General features: G+C 44.5%; 1 protein-coding gene across 1 annotated transcript in view; it reads right to left on the reverse strand.

The window, feature by feature from the left end:
* LOC117510210 (dedicator of cytokinesis protein 5-like) overlaps positions 1–18,273 on the reverse strand; it is a 117,351-nt gene that overhangs the window by 49,508 nt on the left and 49,570 nt on the right. The window contains exons 2-4 of the mRNA XM_034169829.1: positions 1,947–2,030; positions 1,732–1,772; positions 1,580–1,635 (exon numbers count right to left, since the gene is read on the reverse strand). Of these exons, the coding sequence (XP_034025720.1) occupies positions 1,580–1,635; positions 1,732–1,772; positions 1,947–2,030 (181 nt within the window). The remainder of the gene's footprint in view (positions 1–1,579; positions 1,636–1,731; positions 1,773–1,946; positions 2,031–18,273) is intronic.

Here is an 18,273-nt window from a genome sequence, read left to right on the forward strand (position 1 = left end):
GAGCAAGAGAGAGGCAGGTCAAAAGAGAGCAAAAGAGCGACAGGTCAAAAGAGAGCAAGAGAAAGGCATGTCAAAAGAGAGCAAGAGAAAGGCATGTCAAAAGAGAGCAAGAGAAAGGCATGTCAAAAGAGAGCAAGAGAGAGGCAGGTCAAAAGAGAGCAAAAGAGCGACAGGTCGAAAGAGAGCAAAAGAGCGACAGGTCGAAAGAGAGCAAAAGAGCGACAGGTCAAAAGAGAGCAAAAGAGCGACAGGTCAAAAGAGAGCAAAAGAGCGACAGGTCAAAAGAGAGCAAGAGAGAAGCGGGTCAAAAGAGAGCAAGAGAGAAGCGGGTCAAAAGAGAGCAAGAGAGAAGCGGGTCAAAAGAGAGCAAGAGAGAGGCATGTCAAAAGAGAGCGAGAAAGAGGCAGGTCAAAAGAGAGCAACAGAGTGCAGTGAGGATAACATGACTTCCTTCCTTTTAAAAAAGAATAGTTTGCACCATGTGTCATGCTTAGTTATCATGTTACGGGGTAACATGTGTCACGTCATATAATCCAATGGACGTCGACATTGTTTGACCTTTACTTTGGAGACCAGACATTCAACACAATCAGAACTATTCCATTTGTTAATCCTATTAGTTCAACCATTAATTTGCACCACGCTTTACCAAAACTGGAGTAACTTTAACTTTTGACCCCTGTACAAACTGAAACTGACCTTTGTCACCATTCTTGCTGTTTTTACCCCATAACTCCAGAACATTCAGTCATAGATAGTCCAAACTATTTTTGGAATCACTGTCATCAGATCCATAATGTGGTATCACTTTCAATATGATTGGAACATTTTTTAATTTTGACCCTGTGAAATTCTTCAATTGACCCCTACTTGGCCCCCTATTGAAAATTCAAATGGCTAAAGTTATTTTTCTACAATATGTACCAAAAGGTATACACAGTCAAATGTTGATGCTTGTAACCAGATTTGAACAATTCTTACAGTTATCTGCTATACTATTTTGTTCTGGACAAGCAACCAGAGCAGGAGGATCCACCAATGTGTGCACAGATCTCCATAGTGGGTCGGATCATGCACTTCTTTTTGCAGCTTCTCCAGGACTCAGGGGCTACAGAGCGCCGTCCAGCACCGAGTCCTGAAACGCTGAGCAGGATGCAGACACACACTGCTCCAGCAGCGGCTCCAGGTGCTTTTCGTTTAAAGCATGGAGATCGTTAGCTTTGGTTTCGTTCTGTTCCTATTTTTTTCCCTTTGTTCAGAAATCGTCGTATACCGTGTGACTGGGCCATAAGGGGTTATATAACCCATTCAAAAACTTTATATTGCGATATATATACACTTACCATGAAGGGATTCAATTTATGCCACGATATTTATTTTAGGTCATATTGCCCAGCCCTAGGCATAACCAAAAGACAAATCATTGCTTTATTCTGCTTTGCAGACAAGCTTACTGAAATCAAATCCTTAATTTTGGCAATTACATGAGGACTGTCCTGTTATTTGCAAATGACAAGGTGGGGTGGTAAAACAAAGTGTGTCATTACTAAGATGATATGTTTACTGATAGGAATCTCACCCTGATCCCTCAACTGTAGCCTCCTTTAAGTGGATGTAGGAAGCTGGGAAAATGCCCTGAGGAAACAAAAAAATAAATAAACCATTATCAGTGTACTGTATACATCACAGAAGTAATCACACAATAATTCAGTGCTCTTTTGATGTCCATACCTTCTGTGACTTGTTGCGTAGTGTGTAGCCCCGATACCAACCTAAGAAGCAACACGTTAAGGAGTCAGTGTGTAAGACTGATCTCAGAACAGTGGAGAGGATACATATTATTTAATGTCATGCTTGAATCAATATTGGAAATTTTTAGTTCCTGCATCAGCTTGTTCTGTAGAGGAAAACAGTTATGTGTTGGGGCCTGCTGAGTGTTCACTCACCTTCCAATTTCTCCAGTATGTGCACCGTGTCCCCCACCTGTAGACACAACTCCGGCTCACCTCTGGGATCATAATTGTAGATGGCTGAGGGACAGAGCAGGACTGTCTCATTATGTGAAACCACAACAACACTCAGTAAGTAAGAAAGAAAGGTTCTGTCGGACAATTTGATGAGTTTTGTTGCACACCAAGGTCCAATTGAATCCCAAATCCCTCCTCAATCAATCGCTCATTGCACAGAAGACTATTTCTGTTTTTTAAAGGTTTTGGATCAGATGTTTGCAGTTTCTTACTGTTTTGGTGGGGGGGGTGTTCATCCTCACTGACCAAGAAGCTGCAGTCTTGTTGATTTTGATCTCTGATTTATTTCTCATCATATTGATCTTCCTAACAGCAGGCTGTGTATTTGTGCCTCCAAGACTGAAACCCCGCAAGTGTTTTGATGGTTCTTAATTGAAATGGATGCACCCGATGCTGCTTTTACTGCTGCAGGAAAAAGAACTGCGCTGGAACAGGTAACAGGACTGATGCTATGTCAACACTTGAGGACCAAACTTTTAAAAGTGTTTCATACCCTGGGACTCATGCTACAATGATTAATCAATCATTAATTGAATATTAAATTAATCAACACACTGCAAAAACAGCCATAATATAAATATGCCAAACATTCTGAAATTTTAATAAAATGTTCTTGTTTTGAAAGAAGAAAAAAAATATCTTAAACATATCTTATAAATGTAGCCACGTTAAAACTGCAAAGTGCCTTACAACTAGGATAAAAGGCTAAAATTTAAGGACGTTGTGCCTATTATAAGCAAAGAAACACTGTTATACGAGGTCTGTCCATAAAGTATCGTACCTTTTTATTTTTTTTTTAAACTATATGGATTTGATTCATATGTTTTCACGTCAGACAAGCTTGAACCCTCGTGCGCATGCGTGAGTTTTTCCACGCCTGTCGGTGACGTCATTCGCCTGTGAGCATGCCTTGTGGAAGGAGTGGTCCCGTCCCGTCGTCGGATTTTCATTGTCTGGAAATGACAGAATGATTTGGGGGTTTTTTCCATCAGAATTTTTTCAGAAGCTGTTAGAGACTGGCACCTGGAAACTATTCGAAAAATTTATCCGGCTTTCGGTGAAAATTTTACAGGCTTCACAGAGAATAAGGTCTGGTAGTACAGCTTTAAGGACCCCTTTAAGGACGCTCAGCGCGCCACGCTGCGAGCTGCGACGACACGGCACAAGCCACCGGACCATTTCTGAGCTGATGGCTCTGTGGATACGAGACTGTCGTGTGCTCTTTCTCTGGTTATCACAAGAGCTGGACATCAGCCATTTTCCGGCAGATTTCACTTTTAACGAGATTTTGTCATGGAAAGCCGCGCGGAGGCTTCGCGCGTCACGACCGATTCGCTTTGGAAGCGAGACAAAGGAACACCTCCGTTTCGGCGTGTCAGAGGACAAGTTTGGACATGTCCAGCTCGCCACAATTTCACTGATACTTACTGGACTGGTAAGCACTGAAAGCCGAGATAGACATGTCCACAAATTATGGTTCAAATTATTTAAAAAACGTATTAAATTAGATGTATTATGTTGTGTGGGCCGCCAGAAGAGGATGTACTGCTGGCCCACCACCAAAGGGCGCCCTGCCTGAAGTGCGGGCTTCAGGCACGAGAGGGCGCTGCCGCCACGGACACAGCCGGGAGTGACAGCTGTCACTCATTAATTCCTGACAGCTGTCACACATTCTTCATCATCGCACTCCATAAAGACCAGACGTCATCTCCACCTCATCGCCGAGATATCATACTTCATTGGAGGTAATATCCTCAGCCTTTGTGGAAATATTGAGAATCTGTTTATTGTGAGTGTTTGCAGGAGTTCCGGTCCTTTTGTGGAAGCTGTGCAATACGGCACTCTTTTTCCTCTGAGGACGCGCTGCAAGTATTGAGTGAGAGGTGGAGGTGGCATTCCCACCGCTGTTGTTACTGGGTGTACACACACCCACACTTGACTGTCTTTGTTCTTCGCCAGCAGTACCAGATCCGACAGTCGGGGACGGTCATCACCTGGGAATTCGGGACTTGGCGGCTCCAGTATTCACCAGGTTCTGTGGGGGCGGAAATCGTGTGGTTCCGGCTCTTCTCAGGACAGACGTCTTCTATCCTCGAGCCTGCCCACACGTCACCTTTGTAATTTGACTGTAATTATATTCTGAGATTGTCTGTATGTTCGTTGTGCACGTTTCACAACATTAAATTGTTACCTTTTGGCTCATCTATTGACCGTTCATTTGCGCCCCCTGTTGTGGGTCCGTGTCACTACACTTTCACAACAGGATATCTCAGCCAGCGTCATGGACTCCGAGGGGCGTCACCCGGCTGTTGAACGACCAATGGGAGAGGAGGGAGCGCAGGCACCTGCAGGAGGCGTGATTGGTGAGCTACAGCACATTCTCACCGCCTTTACGGCTCGGTTGGATCAAATGACCGAGCAAAACATCCTCCTGAACCGCAGGGTGGAGGCTCTCTCCGCACAGATGGCAGCGAGTGCTCAGGGCGCTGCTGCAGCTCGTCCTCCTGTCAACCCTGTGCAGGATATAAACGTTCCAGTGGTGGTTCAACAACCCCTCCCACCATCCCCTGAAGCATACATAAGCCCTCCTGAGCCGTACGGAGGTTGTGTGGAGACGTGCGCGGACTTTCTTATGCAGTGTTCGCTCGTCTTCGCACAACGTCCCGTCATGTACGCATCAGATGCTAGTAAAATAGCTTATGTGATTGCTCTGCTTCGGGGTAAAGCACGCGCCTGGGCTACGGCGCTCTGGGAACAGAACTCACGGTTGTTATCAGCATACACTGGGTTTGTGGGGGAGTTCAGAACAGTGTTTGATCACCCTAACAGAGGAGAGACCGCTTCAACCGTGCTGCTGTCAATGAGACAGGGACGCGAGAGCGCAGCCACTTATGCAGTCAACTTCCGCATCGCGGCTGCGAGGTCCGGCTGGAATAACGTTGCGCTCCGCGCCGCCTTCATAAACGGACTGTTGTTGGTTCTGAAGGAGCAGCTGGTAGCTAAGGAGGAACCGCGGGATTTAGATGGGCTTATCGATCTCGTTATACGGTTAGACAATCGGTTGGAGGAACGCCGTCGGGAGCGAGGCGAAGGACGTGACCGGATACGCGCCGCCCCTCTCCCTTCCGGGTTCGAAAAGGGCCCTCCCCATGCTCCACAGCCACAGCGCTCCGTGGGGTAACAGCTCCCCCTGCTGACGTTGTTAGGGAAACGCACAGGGCCAAAATGAGGAGGCTGATCCGCGGGGAGTGTTTTCTCTGCAGCTCAAAGGAGCACATACAGAAAAACTGCCCCAAACGGCCAAAACGACAACAATCGCCCTTAGAGACTGGGCTAAGGGGGGGTCAAAACATTCAATTGAGACACACACAGATTGCCACACGACTCCCAGTCACAATCCTGAGCGGGGATTTAACCCTTCAAGCCCCAGCACTGGTGGACACGGGGTCAGAAGGGAATTTGCTAGACAGCAGATGGGCAAGGGAGGTAGGGCTCCCTCTGGTGGCGCTTCCTTCGCCATTACAGGTTCGGGCACTAGATGGCACCCTCCTCCCTTTACTCACACACAAGACACAACCAGTAACTCTGGTGGTGTCTGGAAACCATCGGGAGGAGATTGAGTTTTTTGTAACTCCTTCTACCTCCCGTGTGATTTTGGGCTTCCCATGGATGTTGAAGCACAATCCCCGGATTGATTGGCCATCTGGGGTGGTGGTTCAGTGGAGCGAAACCTGCCATCGGGCGTGTTTAGGATCCTCGGTTCCTCCCGGTTTACAGGCTAAGGAGGAGGTCAAAGTCCCTCCCAATCTAACGGCAGTGCCGGTTGAGTACCACGATCTTGCTGACGTCTTCAGCAAGGATCTGGCACTCACCCTTCCCCCGCACCGTCCGTACGATTGTGCCATTGATTTGGTTCCAGGCGCTGAGTTCCCGTCCAGCAGGCTGTACAACCTCTCACGACCTGAGCGCGAATCAATGGAGACCTACATCCGGGACTCATTAGCTGCCGGGCTGATCCGGAACTCGACCTCCCCGATGGGGGCAGGTTTCTTTTTTGTGGGCAAGAAAGATGGCGGACTCCGTCCATGCATTGATTACAGGGGGCTGAATGAGATTACGGTTCGCAATCGATACCCGTTGCCATTGTTGGATTCCGTGTTCACCCCCCTGCATGGAGCCAAAATCTTTACTAAGCTGGATCTTAGAAATGCGTATCACCTGATTCGGATCCGGAAGGGAGACGAATGGAAGACGGCATTTAACACCCCGTTAGGTCACTTGGAGTACCTGGTCATGCCGTTCAGCCTCACCAACGCCCCCGCGATGTTCCAAGCCTTGGTTAACGACGTCTTGCGAGACTTCCTGCACCGATTCGTCTTCATATATCTGGACGATATTCTCATCTTTTCACCGGATCCTGAGACCCATGTCCAGCATGTACGTCAGGTCCTGCAGCGGTTATTAGAGAACCGACTGTTTGTGAAGGGCGAGAAGTGCGAGTTTCACCGCACGTCTTTGTCCTTCCTGGGGTTTATCATCTCCTCTAACTCCGTCGCCCCTGATCCGGCCAAGGTTGCGGCGGTGAGAGACTGGCCCCAACCAACAAGCCGTAGGAAGCTGCAACAGTTCCTCGGCTTCGCTAATTTCTATAGGAGGTTCATTAAGGGCTACAGTCAGGTAGTTAGCCCCCTGACAGCCCTGACCTCTCCAAAAGTCCCCTTCACCTGGTCGGATCGGTGCGAAGCCGCGTTCAAGGAGTTGAAACGACGGTTCTCTACTGCGCCAGTTTTGGTGCAGCCCGACCCTAGCCGCCAGTTCGTGGTCGAAGTGGACGCCTCTGACTCAGGGATAGGAGCCGTGCTGTCCCAGAGCGGAGAGACTGATAAGGTTCTTCACCCGTGTACCTACTTTTCACGCAGGTTGACCCCGGCTGAACGGAACTATGACGTCGGCAATCGAGAACTCCTTGCGGCGAAAGAGGCTCTTGAGGAGTGGAGACACCTGTTGGAGGGAGCGTCTGTGCCGTTCACGGTTTTCACTGACCATCGGAACCTGGAGTATATCAGGACCGCCAAGTGGCTGAACCCCAGGCAAGCCCGCTGGTCACTGTTCTTCTGGCGTTTTGACTTCCGGATCACCTATCGCCCCGGGACCAAGAACCAGAGGTCGGATGCCTTGTCCCGGGTACACGAAGAGGAGGTCAAAACTGCACTGTCGGATCCACCGGAGCCCATCCTGCCGGAGTCCACTATCGTGGCCACCCTCACCTGGGACGTGAAGAAGATCGTCCGGGAGGCCCTGGCACGGAGCCCGGACCCAGGTACAGGTCCGAAGAACCGTTTATACGTCCCACCAGAGGCCAGAGCTGCAGTCTTGGACTTCTGTCATGGTTCCAAGCTCTCCTGTCATCCAGGGGTGCGAAGGACCGTGGCAGTTGTCCGGCAGCGCTTCTGGTGGGCGTCTATGGAGGCCGACATCCGGGAGTACATCCAGGCCTGCACCACCTGTGCCAGGGGCAAGGCTGACCACAGGAAGGCCCAAGGACTACTCCAACCGCTTCCTGTGCCTCATCGCCCCTGGTCCCACATCGGCCTGGATTTCGTCACGGGCCTCCCGCCGTCCCAGGGCAACACCACCATCTTCACGATAGTGGACCGATTCTCCAAGGCGGCCCACTTCGTGGCCCTCCTGAACCTCCCAACAGCCCAGGAGACAGCAGACCTCCTGGTCCACCATGTTGTCCGTCTGCATGGGATACCCACCGACATCGTCTCAGATCGTGGTCCCCAGTTCTTCTCACACGTCTGGAAGAGCTTCTGCAGGGAACTGGGGGCCACCGTGAGCCTCTCGTCCGGGTACCATCCACAGACGAACGGACAGGCAGAGCAGGCCAACCAGGAACTGGAACAGACCCTCCGCTGCGTCACATCCGCGCACCCGACGGCCTGGAGTAACCATCTGGCCTGGATCGAGTATGCGCATAACAGCCAGGTGTCTTCCGCCACCGGCCTCTCCCCATTTGAGGTGTGTTTGGGGTATCAGCCCCCGTTGTTCCCCGTGGTGGAGGGAGAGGTCGGTGTGCCCTCGGTCCAGGCCCACCTGCGGAAGTGCCGTCGGGTGTGGCGCTCCGCCCGTTCTGCCTTGTTGAAGGCCCGGACGAGGGCGAAGACCCATGCAGACCGCCGGCGATCCCCGACCCCTGCTTACCAGCCCGGGCAGGAGGTGTGGCTGTCCACGAAGAACATCCCCCTCCAAGTGGACTCCCCCAAGTTGAAGGACCGGTACATTGGACCTTTCAAGATCCTCAAAATCCTCAGTCCTGTCACAGTGAAGCTCCGACTCCCAGCTTCACTGCGGATCCACCCGGTTTTTCATGTGTCCAGACTCAAGCCTCACCACACCTCACCCCTCTGTGCTCCCGGTCCGGTGCCGCCTCCTGCCCGGATCATTGACGGGGAGCCGGCTTGGACAGTGCGCCGGCTCCTGGACGTCCGTCGAATGGGCTGGGGGTTCCAGTATTTGGTGGACTGGGAAGGGTATGGACCCGAAGAACGCTCCTGGGTGAAGAGGAGCTTCATCCTGGACCCGGCCCTCCTGGCCGATTTCTACCGCAGACACCCGGACAAGCCTGGTCGGGCGCCGGGAGGCGCCCGTTGAGGGGGGGGGTCCTGTTGTGTGGGCCGCCAGAAGAGGATGTACTGCTGGCCCACCACCAAAGGGCGCCCTGCCTGAAGTGCGGGCTTCAGGCACGAGAGGGCGCTGCCGCCACGGACACAGCCGGGAGTGACAGCTGTCACTCATTAATTCCTGACAGCTGTCACACATTCTTCATCATCGCACTCCATAAAGACCAGACGTCATCTCCACCTCATCGCCGAGATATCATACTTCATTGGAGGTAATATCCTCAGCCTTTGTGGAAATATTGAGAATCTGTTTATTGTGAGTGTTTGCAGGAGTTCCGGTCCTTTTGTGGAGGCTGTGCAATACGGCACTCTTTTTCCTCTGAGGACGCGCTGCGAGTATTGAGTGAGAGGTGGAGGTGGCATTCCCACTGCTGTTGTTACTGGGTGTACACACACCCACACTTGACTGTCTTTGTTCTTCGCCAGCAGTACCAGATCCGACAGTCGGGGACGGTGATCACCTGGGAATTCGGGACTTGGCGGCTCCAGTATTCACCAGGTTCTGTGGGGGCGGAAATCGTGTGGTTCCGGCTCTTCTCAGGACAGACGTCTTCTATCCTCGAGCCTGCCCACACGTCACCTTTGTAATTTGACTGTAATTATATTCTGAGATTGTCTGTATGTTCGTTGTGCACGTTTCACAACATTAAATTGTTACCTTTTGGCTCATCTATTGACCGTTCATTTGCGCCCCCTGTTGTGGGTCCGTGTCACTACACTTTCACAACAGTATTAAGTAAGTATGAAACTATGAAATAAGTCAGTGGGCTATGACAAAGCCTAGGGTGTGATCTGTTAGTGATGTCTAGAATGTTTTAAGTTTAAAATGTAACCTGTTAGGGATGTAATCTTTTAAATAATGGTTAAAATTATGAAATAAGTCAGTGGTATGTGACAAGTCAAAAATGTAATCTGTTTAATAATGTTGAATAATGATACTTAAAATTGAAAGACTGTATTGTAAAAAGGGGCAGAAAATATAAGACTTGTTCTTCTCTCTGCTCCTTTTCATTCAAAGTCTTGTAAATTTCATTTCTGCTTTTCTGTCTTTTTCTTTTAAATGAATGAAATAAAGAAAAAAAAAATGCAGCCCCGGGCCCCCCTTAATATTGGGTTTTGGTTACCCATCCCTAGTTACTAAGGATTTTGTCAACTGTTTATTAACATACTGGTCAAAAACAGACTGAAGGCTGGATTTGACATTCAGCCCGATGATCTTATTGCAGTTTGAACCAAACGTGTTAACTCTGATTTCAGCTTTTCAGGAAGGTTCCCAAACAAGCAGTAATTCCATGCCAGATTACATGCTCTAAAACAGTCTATGAACAAAGGACAAATAGAGTCAATGTGAACATTCCAGCAATCAAAATCGATTTTTAGGCTTGCATCTTATATGGACCTTCAGGCAAATTGTAGCTGAACTTTCAGTTGTCCTTTTTAAGAAAATCCTCCTCTAAACCACTTCATCATGAAGCTGTATAACTGGGTATACAAAATATCCTCATATAAAATTAACAGTAATGATAATAATATTAAAGGCAACAGAGCTGTGGTATCAGAATAGTATCAGTATCAGAAGTGAAAAAATGTGGATCGGTGCATCCCTAGACTGAACATGACTGAAGCTCTTAAGACTACAAACACCCTGAAGTGACTGTGTAATGATGCCGATTTGGTGAATAGAGATGAAATTCTTTGAACAGCTTGAAAATTTCACGATTTCAAAAACAGTGGCAATGATGGCCGTAACTACTGTGTATACAAAGTTTGTTCAAGATTGACAAAAGATGGATCAAGGAGTTTCTGTGATGCTTCAAAACGCGCCCCCATTTGCTATAAGAGATGAAATGGGAAGGAATGGCGCTATGAAATAGGGGCATTAGTTTTTAAAGTTATTAGGCTGCAGAAAATAGGCAACCTCATATTTTATTCATTTTCCAAAAATGTGAGGAGGACTCATGAGGCTGCAATGTTTTGTTCAATTTATTTCAAAGTATGCCTGCACATGTCAGTGAACCCACACAAACATGAGGAGAACATGTCAACTCTACACAGAAAGGACCATGTGGGAAGGACCTTCTTGCTGTGAGGCACCCATGCTAACAACTAAGCCACCGTGCCACCTATATTTCTTAATTCTTTCTTAATTTGAAAACTGAACCAGTTCTTTTAGAGAATCATTAAGAAATGATTCCATCCACCAACATCAATAGCGTTTTTGCTTAACGAGTCCCTTATCGGTCCTTCAGAGCAGCAGTTGTTTTTGAGGGTCTTTTATCGAGAAAATGATAATTTCTTTACGTTGATTACAGACCCTGCAGCGATTGTGTAATCAACTATTTCTGCAGCAGCTCCGCTTTGAAGCTGAAACAATGAAGCAGTGTTCCGATCTGCTGCTTTGTTGGTTCATTGCTTTGCTGCTTTTCAGAAGTGGCAAGTCTGCTTCTTAATCCCTCTCAAAGACATTTAAAAATGTCAATTGTGAGTCACTTTTGTGCAGATTAAAGTCACTAAGTGGGACTCTTGTCTTGTTGCAGACTCCAAACGCTGCGCCGCTCTCTACCAAGTCAAGTTCGAGTTCGGTCAGAATTAATAACTTCAAAGTGAATCACCGTTTAAATCAAATGACACCTCTTTCCAAATGTTTTAACACAGACAACAAACTACAACTTTTTTCCTTCCAAAATGAGACATCCTGCATTATTTATGAATTACATTGATGCTGACATGCAGCACAGCCGGTTGAGGTCAGCTCAGAGGTATGGAGTTAAATTTGTGGCATTAATGTCTGAAAGGAAATGCTTTTGAGAAAAACTACAGATTTTGTTTTATTTTTATTTATGGCCAGAAATCAAGGATCCAGTGACCAATTTCATATTTATCTACTTTAAGACTCAATAAAATGTTATTGACATAGAAAACCTGTAAAGCCTACTTTTAGGAGACAGAAAATTCACAAGAGGTCAATAAGGAATCAGATCAATAAGCAGAATAGATAAAAGGCACTGATAAATAAAATCTTATCAATACCCATCCCTGTAATTAATATTATTTATGTTAAAATGTGTTAGTTATGCCAAAGACATTTAAAAACACACAAAGATGTTTAAATGTTTAAAAAATGATTTTTAAAATACGTAAAAAGATAAAAAATAGAAGAATAGAAAGTTCTTTAAAAACGTGTTTAAATTGTTTGCAAAGGCTGTAAAATGTGTAAATGCGTAGGCAGTTCTTTAAAAACACACAAATAATTTTAAAATGTGTTTAAGATGTGTAAAAGAATAAAAAGAAACACACAAAGATATTGAAATTGTGTGTATGTGTGTCGGGGGGCAGCTATTCATTTGTTCTCTGAGGGGAGCTCACTCTCCCACACTCTGAAAACCCCTGATGTAAGCTAAGTTGACCTGTTGCTTATTGAAAATGTGTGGTGTGTTATGAAACGCAAAATACAACAACGGGGACCCCGGACTGTTGAACAACTGAAGTCGTACATCAAGCAAGAATGGGAAAGAATTCCACCTACAAAGCTTCAACAATTAGTGTCCTCAGTTCCCAAACGCTTATTGAGTTTTGCCTTGCAACATCAGCCCCTCATCCGTGGGAGATGCTGCAGCCCCCTTAGTAGCCCTAATTTGAGCATCCCTAGTGGGGGACAATAAAAAATTCATGTGGATCTGTTCGGCAAATGTACACGTTGCTAGGGGTGTCATACCAAGCAAAGTTCTGTCATCTGATTTATATACTGCATGCACAAAGACACAAACACGCACCAGCAAAAACACTGCACAAGTACCTCATGCTACAAAACATTAAAGGCTCTAAAGTATTAACATACTGTGTTTCATTTTAAAATAACTTATGTACAGACAATGAATTGTGATAAAAAAAAAAAAAGTCCCTGGGAAATCATTTGTGCTGCCGGAAGCATACAAAGCAAAAAGTGCACTGCAAAAATGACAACTGCCTCTGGCCATACAGACAATCAATTCACCAAGCTGGCATGGTGTTGGAGCCTAGCAACAGCATGGCAGCACTCCAACTGCAAGAAACAAGTCGAGCATGTCGTGATGGCATTTTGTCTAAATTACAGGAAATTGTATTGGCTTCTGTGGCAAAACTCAACTGTACTACTACAATGCATTTTCTGTTCGTTTACACATGCAAGACACACGGGGCACACAGCGTGTGCTGAGAAAGCTTCCAACTAAAGTTCACATGAATGTGTACAAGGATGTTAAATCAGAGTCAGAGTTCCTGACAAGGTCAAAATATACTGCAACAATTTCAGCAGCTTCTGATGGCTCATCATCAGCTCAAACTAACAAATATTCTATTGTGTCACGTGAAAACTGTCAAGTTTTGGAAATGAATAAATACCAACAAATTAAAGATAACAACCACATCATCATATTGGCTCAAATATAAAGTGTGCCAATTATAGGATTTGCCCCCTCCCCACCACCAAAAAATCCCCAAATCTTGTTTAAAAAATATACTTTTATGTTAAAATAATGCTAATAAAACACACTGAAAGGGGAAAGACAGTTGAGGTTTACTAAAACTGTAATATAGTGATATAAAGTACAATAAAGTGATGCAATTTTGTTATTTCCTCCTTGTCAAGAGCTCATCACTTGGATAATGACCTAAGATCAATGCTATGATATCACAAGGGCAAACAGAAAAAAAATATACATATTCTGGACATTTTAAATCACATGGAGAAAAAAAAACGAACTGTTTCACTGATCAGAAACAACAGTCACTGTTAATGGAGTCTGCTGAAAAGGTGACTGAATTCACAACGTGGAGAAAGTGCCACTCCAATTATCCCTGGACTGAGACAGAAGCTAAATGACAAGATGTCACCACTGATATGATGCTGCTTTTCTGTTTATAAATCTCTCCTGATGCAGTTTGAGGAGTGAATATAATGTGTCTCCATTGTGATATTAAAACTGCAGGGAGAATGTTGTGTGTGTGTGTGTGTGTGTGTGTGTGTGTGTGTGTGTGTGTGTGTGTGTGTGTGTGTGTGTGTGTGTGTGTGTGTGTGTGTGTGTGTGTGTGTGTGTGTGTGTGTGTGTGTGTCAAAATAGGCAGTGCAGTGGACAGGAAAGGAAGTAACTGATGGCAAAGCCTTCTGGGAGAAGTGTAAATAATAATCGTAAGCAATGATGATCAACTGTATTATTTATAAATGTTACAAGATGGTTCTTGTGGTCAGTACACTGAATAATTCCTCAGGCAAGACCCCCTCCAAAAAACACAGCATTTTGCACAAACAGCCATTTTTCATTATTTTATTATTGCTGGTTTTAATATTTTCAAAGTGCCCTTAAAATTGTAACTGAAACCGACATCAAAAGACTGCAGGCTACATATAAGTCTTATACAAAATATGCATGAATTGCAAATTTGAATGAATATGCCCTGCTTTATCCATTTCTGTAAACTGGACCCACATACCTTGGATGTTTAAATATAAAACAGAATATACTGTAAAATACAATACAATTGTATATTTTGTCAAATTAATTATATATTTTGTAGAACAACCACATTATGTGGTGAGGGTTAACAAAACTAGATTAAGTACATATATCCTGTAATTTGTTTATTTGTACACTGCATCACATGCAGACACGCACAACAAAGGTCAGATTCAAGTCACTTCAGCTAGTAATGTGATCGCAGCTCATGTTCTAAACCCTCCTTATAAATAGGCAGGCTGTCCTTTCTGCAAACATTTTTTCCACGAGTGGGAAATCTGCCCTCTCCGGTGAGATTCAAACCCGTTCTTACACCCTGTCTGTCCGCTTTCAAACAGGGAGCGCCAATTTGTCAATTTCTCACACAGTGATATGATAACCACTTAGCTGTGCAGATTTTTTATTTTTTTTAAGTGCTGGTGCCACCCCACGTGTCATGAAAAAAAGCCGCCCCGGGCGGCTGCTCGATTCACCCATAACAAAAACCGCTACTGCTTGTGGTGATCATGCTGAAGTTGTGAGGATGAGCAATAATGGTATTAAAATCCAGACAAGTGGTATTCATACACTGTGAACTGTATTTAAGACCATGACATTAGATTGCTGATATTAGCTCTTCAATACGGTGCTGTGCCACCTGTTGTTGTGGATGTACAACATCTAAAAGTCTGTCCTACGATTATAAGACGCGAAAAGCTTTTCAGATACTTTTGAAGAAAAAAATGATATCTTATATTTGGGCCAATACAGTAATAATAATAGGAATAAGTAACCATTTGGAAGTAGTTTGTGCTTTTAAAACTTGTGCCATGATTCTTTTTTTTAAGTTTCAGTTTCTGTATTTTGAAAATTTGCCATTTTCCTCTTTAATTTTTTTCTATTAGCAAGATCACTGAAAATTAATGAATAATTTTCAAAAAAAAAGTTGGTGGAACTGGTTATTTCTTTATTGTGTATTGTTGTGATCCAAATTCAGATTCTTGCAGTTTAAAGCCACATTTTGCAAAATAATTTTTTTTAATTAACTTCTGACAGCATAAAAGAGAGGGATGTGTCAATAGATCCTCAAAGTCCTACACTTCTATGTCTGTGAATTTAGACATTCCACCACAAATAAACTGGTGTGTACGATTTTACACAGTCGTGATGGTGGTGGTGCAGCCTCCACCTGTCATGCATGCATAACTGCAATCAAGGCGTCGGTAATGCACTTTCTTCTCCCAATAGCTCATCAGGACAAAAGTGTTCCTTTCAGATCACATTACCTTGCACATATTTGACAGTATAATTTTGCAGTTAACAGGGCTCGAAAATAAGGCTGAAAGGAAAATGGAGAATAACTGCCTGTTTGAGCAAGTGTTTAAAAAAAAATAAAGAAAAAGGTTAAAACATGAACAGCTGGCACTGAATGGCACTTGTCTGTTGAAGTGCAACACAAAACTATGTTTGGCTTTGTCAGTGTCAAGGGTCACAACTCACATTATGTAGACTGTATAATTTGTCATCATGCCACCCTAAGACCTACTACCTCACTGATACATAACCTGTAATGGCGCTACACTGTGAGAATAAGGTAAGCAGCTAACTGTATAATAAGTCATTTTAACACATTTCCTTACCTTTAGTGAGGTAAACATGCACATGCCCAATGTCTCACACTCACCCATTCTCTCTCACGTGCGCGCGCGCGCACACACACACACACACACACGCACACACACACACACACACACGCGGAGCATGAGAGAGAGAGAGAGAGAGAGAGAGAGAGAGAGAGAGAGAGAGAGAGAGAGAGAGAGAGAGAGAGAGAGAGAGAGAGAGAATGATGTGTAAGTACTTCACTTTTCTGAATGCCTTGTGTTTTAATGCTCAATGTGCCACAAAATTTGAGGGGGATTTTTGGGGTGAGTACCACCACACATGAAATAAATTCCGGGGAAACACAGAAAAATGCATGTGTCATTCATTATAGTAATAAAGCAGTAAATCTTGGGGTAATATTTGGTTCAATACTGTCCTTCAACCTACACATTAGTATTATAAAGAATATTTTCCCCCTTTTACAGAATACTGTAAATATTCTGTTCACTCTGTCCATGGCTTGAATGATCATGGGTTAACAGGTTTATTCACAGGTTTGTGTCACACTTGTACTATGTCAATGGTGTTCCTACTAGATTTAATTACTTAACAGAGTTCTTACTCCTTATGCAGTTCTTACTGCGTCCTGATTCTACCATTTTTATGGACATTGTGGAAACGTGGTTGAATACAATGACGGTTTAAAGATTGTTTCCGAGTCTCATTTCTTCAGGTAGGCCATTTCAATATAGAAAGGCCAAGATGGAGAAGTCTTTCACCTCAATAAAACGGTAAACAGTAACATAAAAAAAAAAAAAAAAAATATTGTGCTTCAGTCATTCCAGGTAATCCATAAATCAGAATGTTTACTTCAAAATTAATAGCAAATAAAGATGAGCTCTTCCTGGTACTCAGCTGTCACATTTGAATATAAGGCAGCAAAGTACAAATTAAAACTTTATTTGGGTCATTGGGGGGTGCATAATAATTGTCTGTAGAAAGTTGAAAAAAAAATCTATTTTTTTTTTAGATTATGTGCGCGCTTTAAAAGGCATGACTAACCAACAATCTGGCTAGTTTATCAAACAGAGTAAGGTCAACAATTATCTCTAAATCGCTTGCAGCTCTCAGGTTTGACATTACAAATGGAGATATAATGATGTGATCTGCGGAGGCTGGAAGCGGAAGAAGTTTAGACTGTGACACCTGCAAACCTTTAACAACTCAGAAAACTTTAAGATGTTCAATTTCAGTCAGTGTATTTTTGCTGTTCATTAATTCAGACAAGACTAATCAGAGCACAGACTGACCTCTGCTGAGCAGTTCCTTAAGCTACCTTGACACTTGCACAAATCTGATGCCCACACTAGCACGCAATCTTGAGTATCAGTGAGTAAACTTGTCAGACTGTTGTAATCTGAGTAAACTGGGCGAGGCTGCATTCATTTTGTGCCACTTGCGTGAACTAATTGTGAACATTGCGCAACCTATTTGCAACCTATATGCGTGTCACTGCGTCATTGTGCGCCTGGTCTTGCACAGTTTACGATGAGTTAACTCATTGATATGCAAGATTGCATGCCAGTACAGGCATCAAATTTGTGCAAGTGTCAAGGAGGCTTTACACTACCTGCACAATAAGCGAATTCAGCATCTCAGTAAGTGTGGTGCATGCTGGGCCGGGACAAAGTTCACGATTTAGCCAAAACACACAATAAGGGCAGTCGGCAACAGAAATATTGAAGATTTTGAGCACTTGAAAGTCAACATTTTGAAAGAATTTTACAAAAAAGGGGGGGGGGCTAGAAAATAGGTGGGAAGCCGAAAAAAGAAGTTGTGGCCCTATTTTATACACTCACACTACAAAATGTCCCCAAAGTACTAACTAAAGAAGCTCACTCTCCCCCACCCACTCCTACCGCCTGTGTAACTGTACACTCACGTACGGTGCATCTGGAAAGTATTCACAGTGCTTCACATTTTCCACATTTTAAAATTTTACAGCCTTATTTCAAAATGGAATTTTCACCTCAAAATTCTACTCACAACACCCCATAATGACAACATGAAAAAAGTTTTTTTTTTGCAAATTTATTAAAAATCAAAAAAATAAGAAATCACATGTGTATAACCCCAATTACAATGAAGCTGGATGTTGTGTAAAATGTAAAATAAAAACAGAATACAATGATTTGCAAATCCTCTTCAACCTATACTCAATTAGGGATTCCATCGTCTACAGTCCATAATATAATCAGAAGATTCAGAGAATCTGGAGAATTTTCTACACGTAAGCGGCAAGGCCGAAAACCAACACTGAATGCCCGTGACCTTCAATCCCTCACCCCTCGCTCACACTGCCTCCGGTGTTACTGTTGCGGGGTACGGATGTGGGACCCGCAGAGAATTCAGGTCATTAAAAAGATACAAATCCCTAGCCACGGAGCTCTGCAGCTGCAGTTACAGAGGTTCTGCGGATTTTTCCGC

Source organism: Thalassophryne amazonica, chromosome 5, assembly GCF_902500255.1.
Source record: "Thalassophryne amazonica chromosome 5, fThaAma1.1, whole genome shotgun sequence".
NCBI lineage: Eukaryota > Metazoa > Chordata > Actinopteri > Batrachoidiformes > Batrachoididae > Thalassophryne > Thalassophryne amazonica.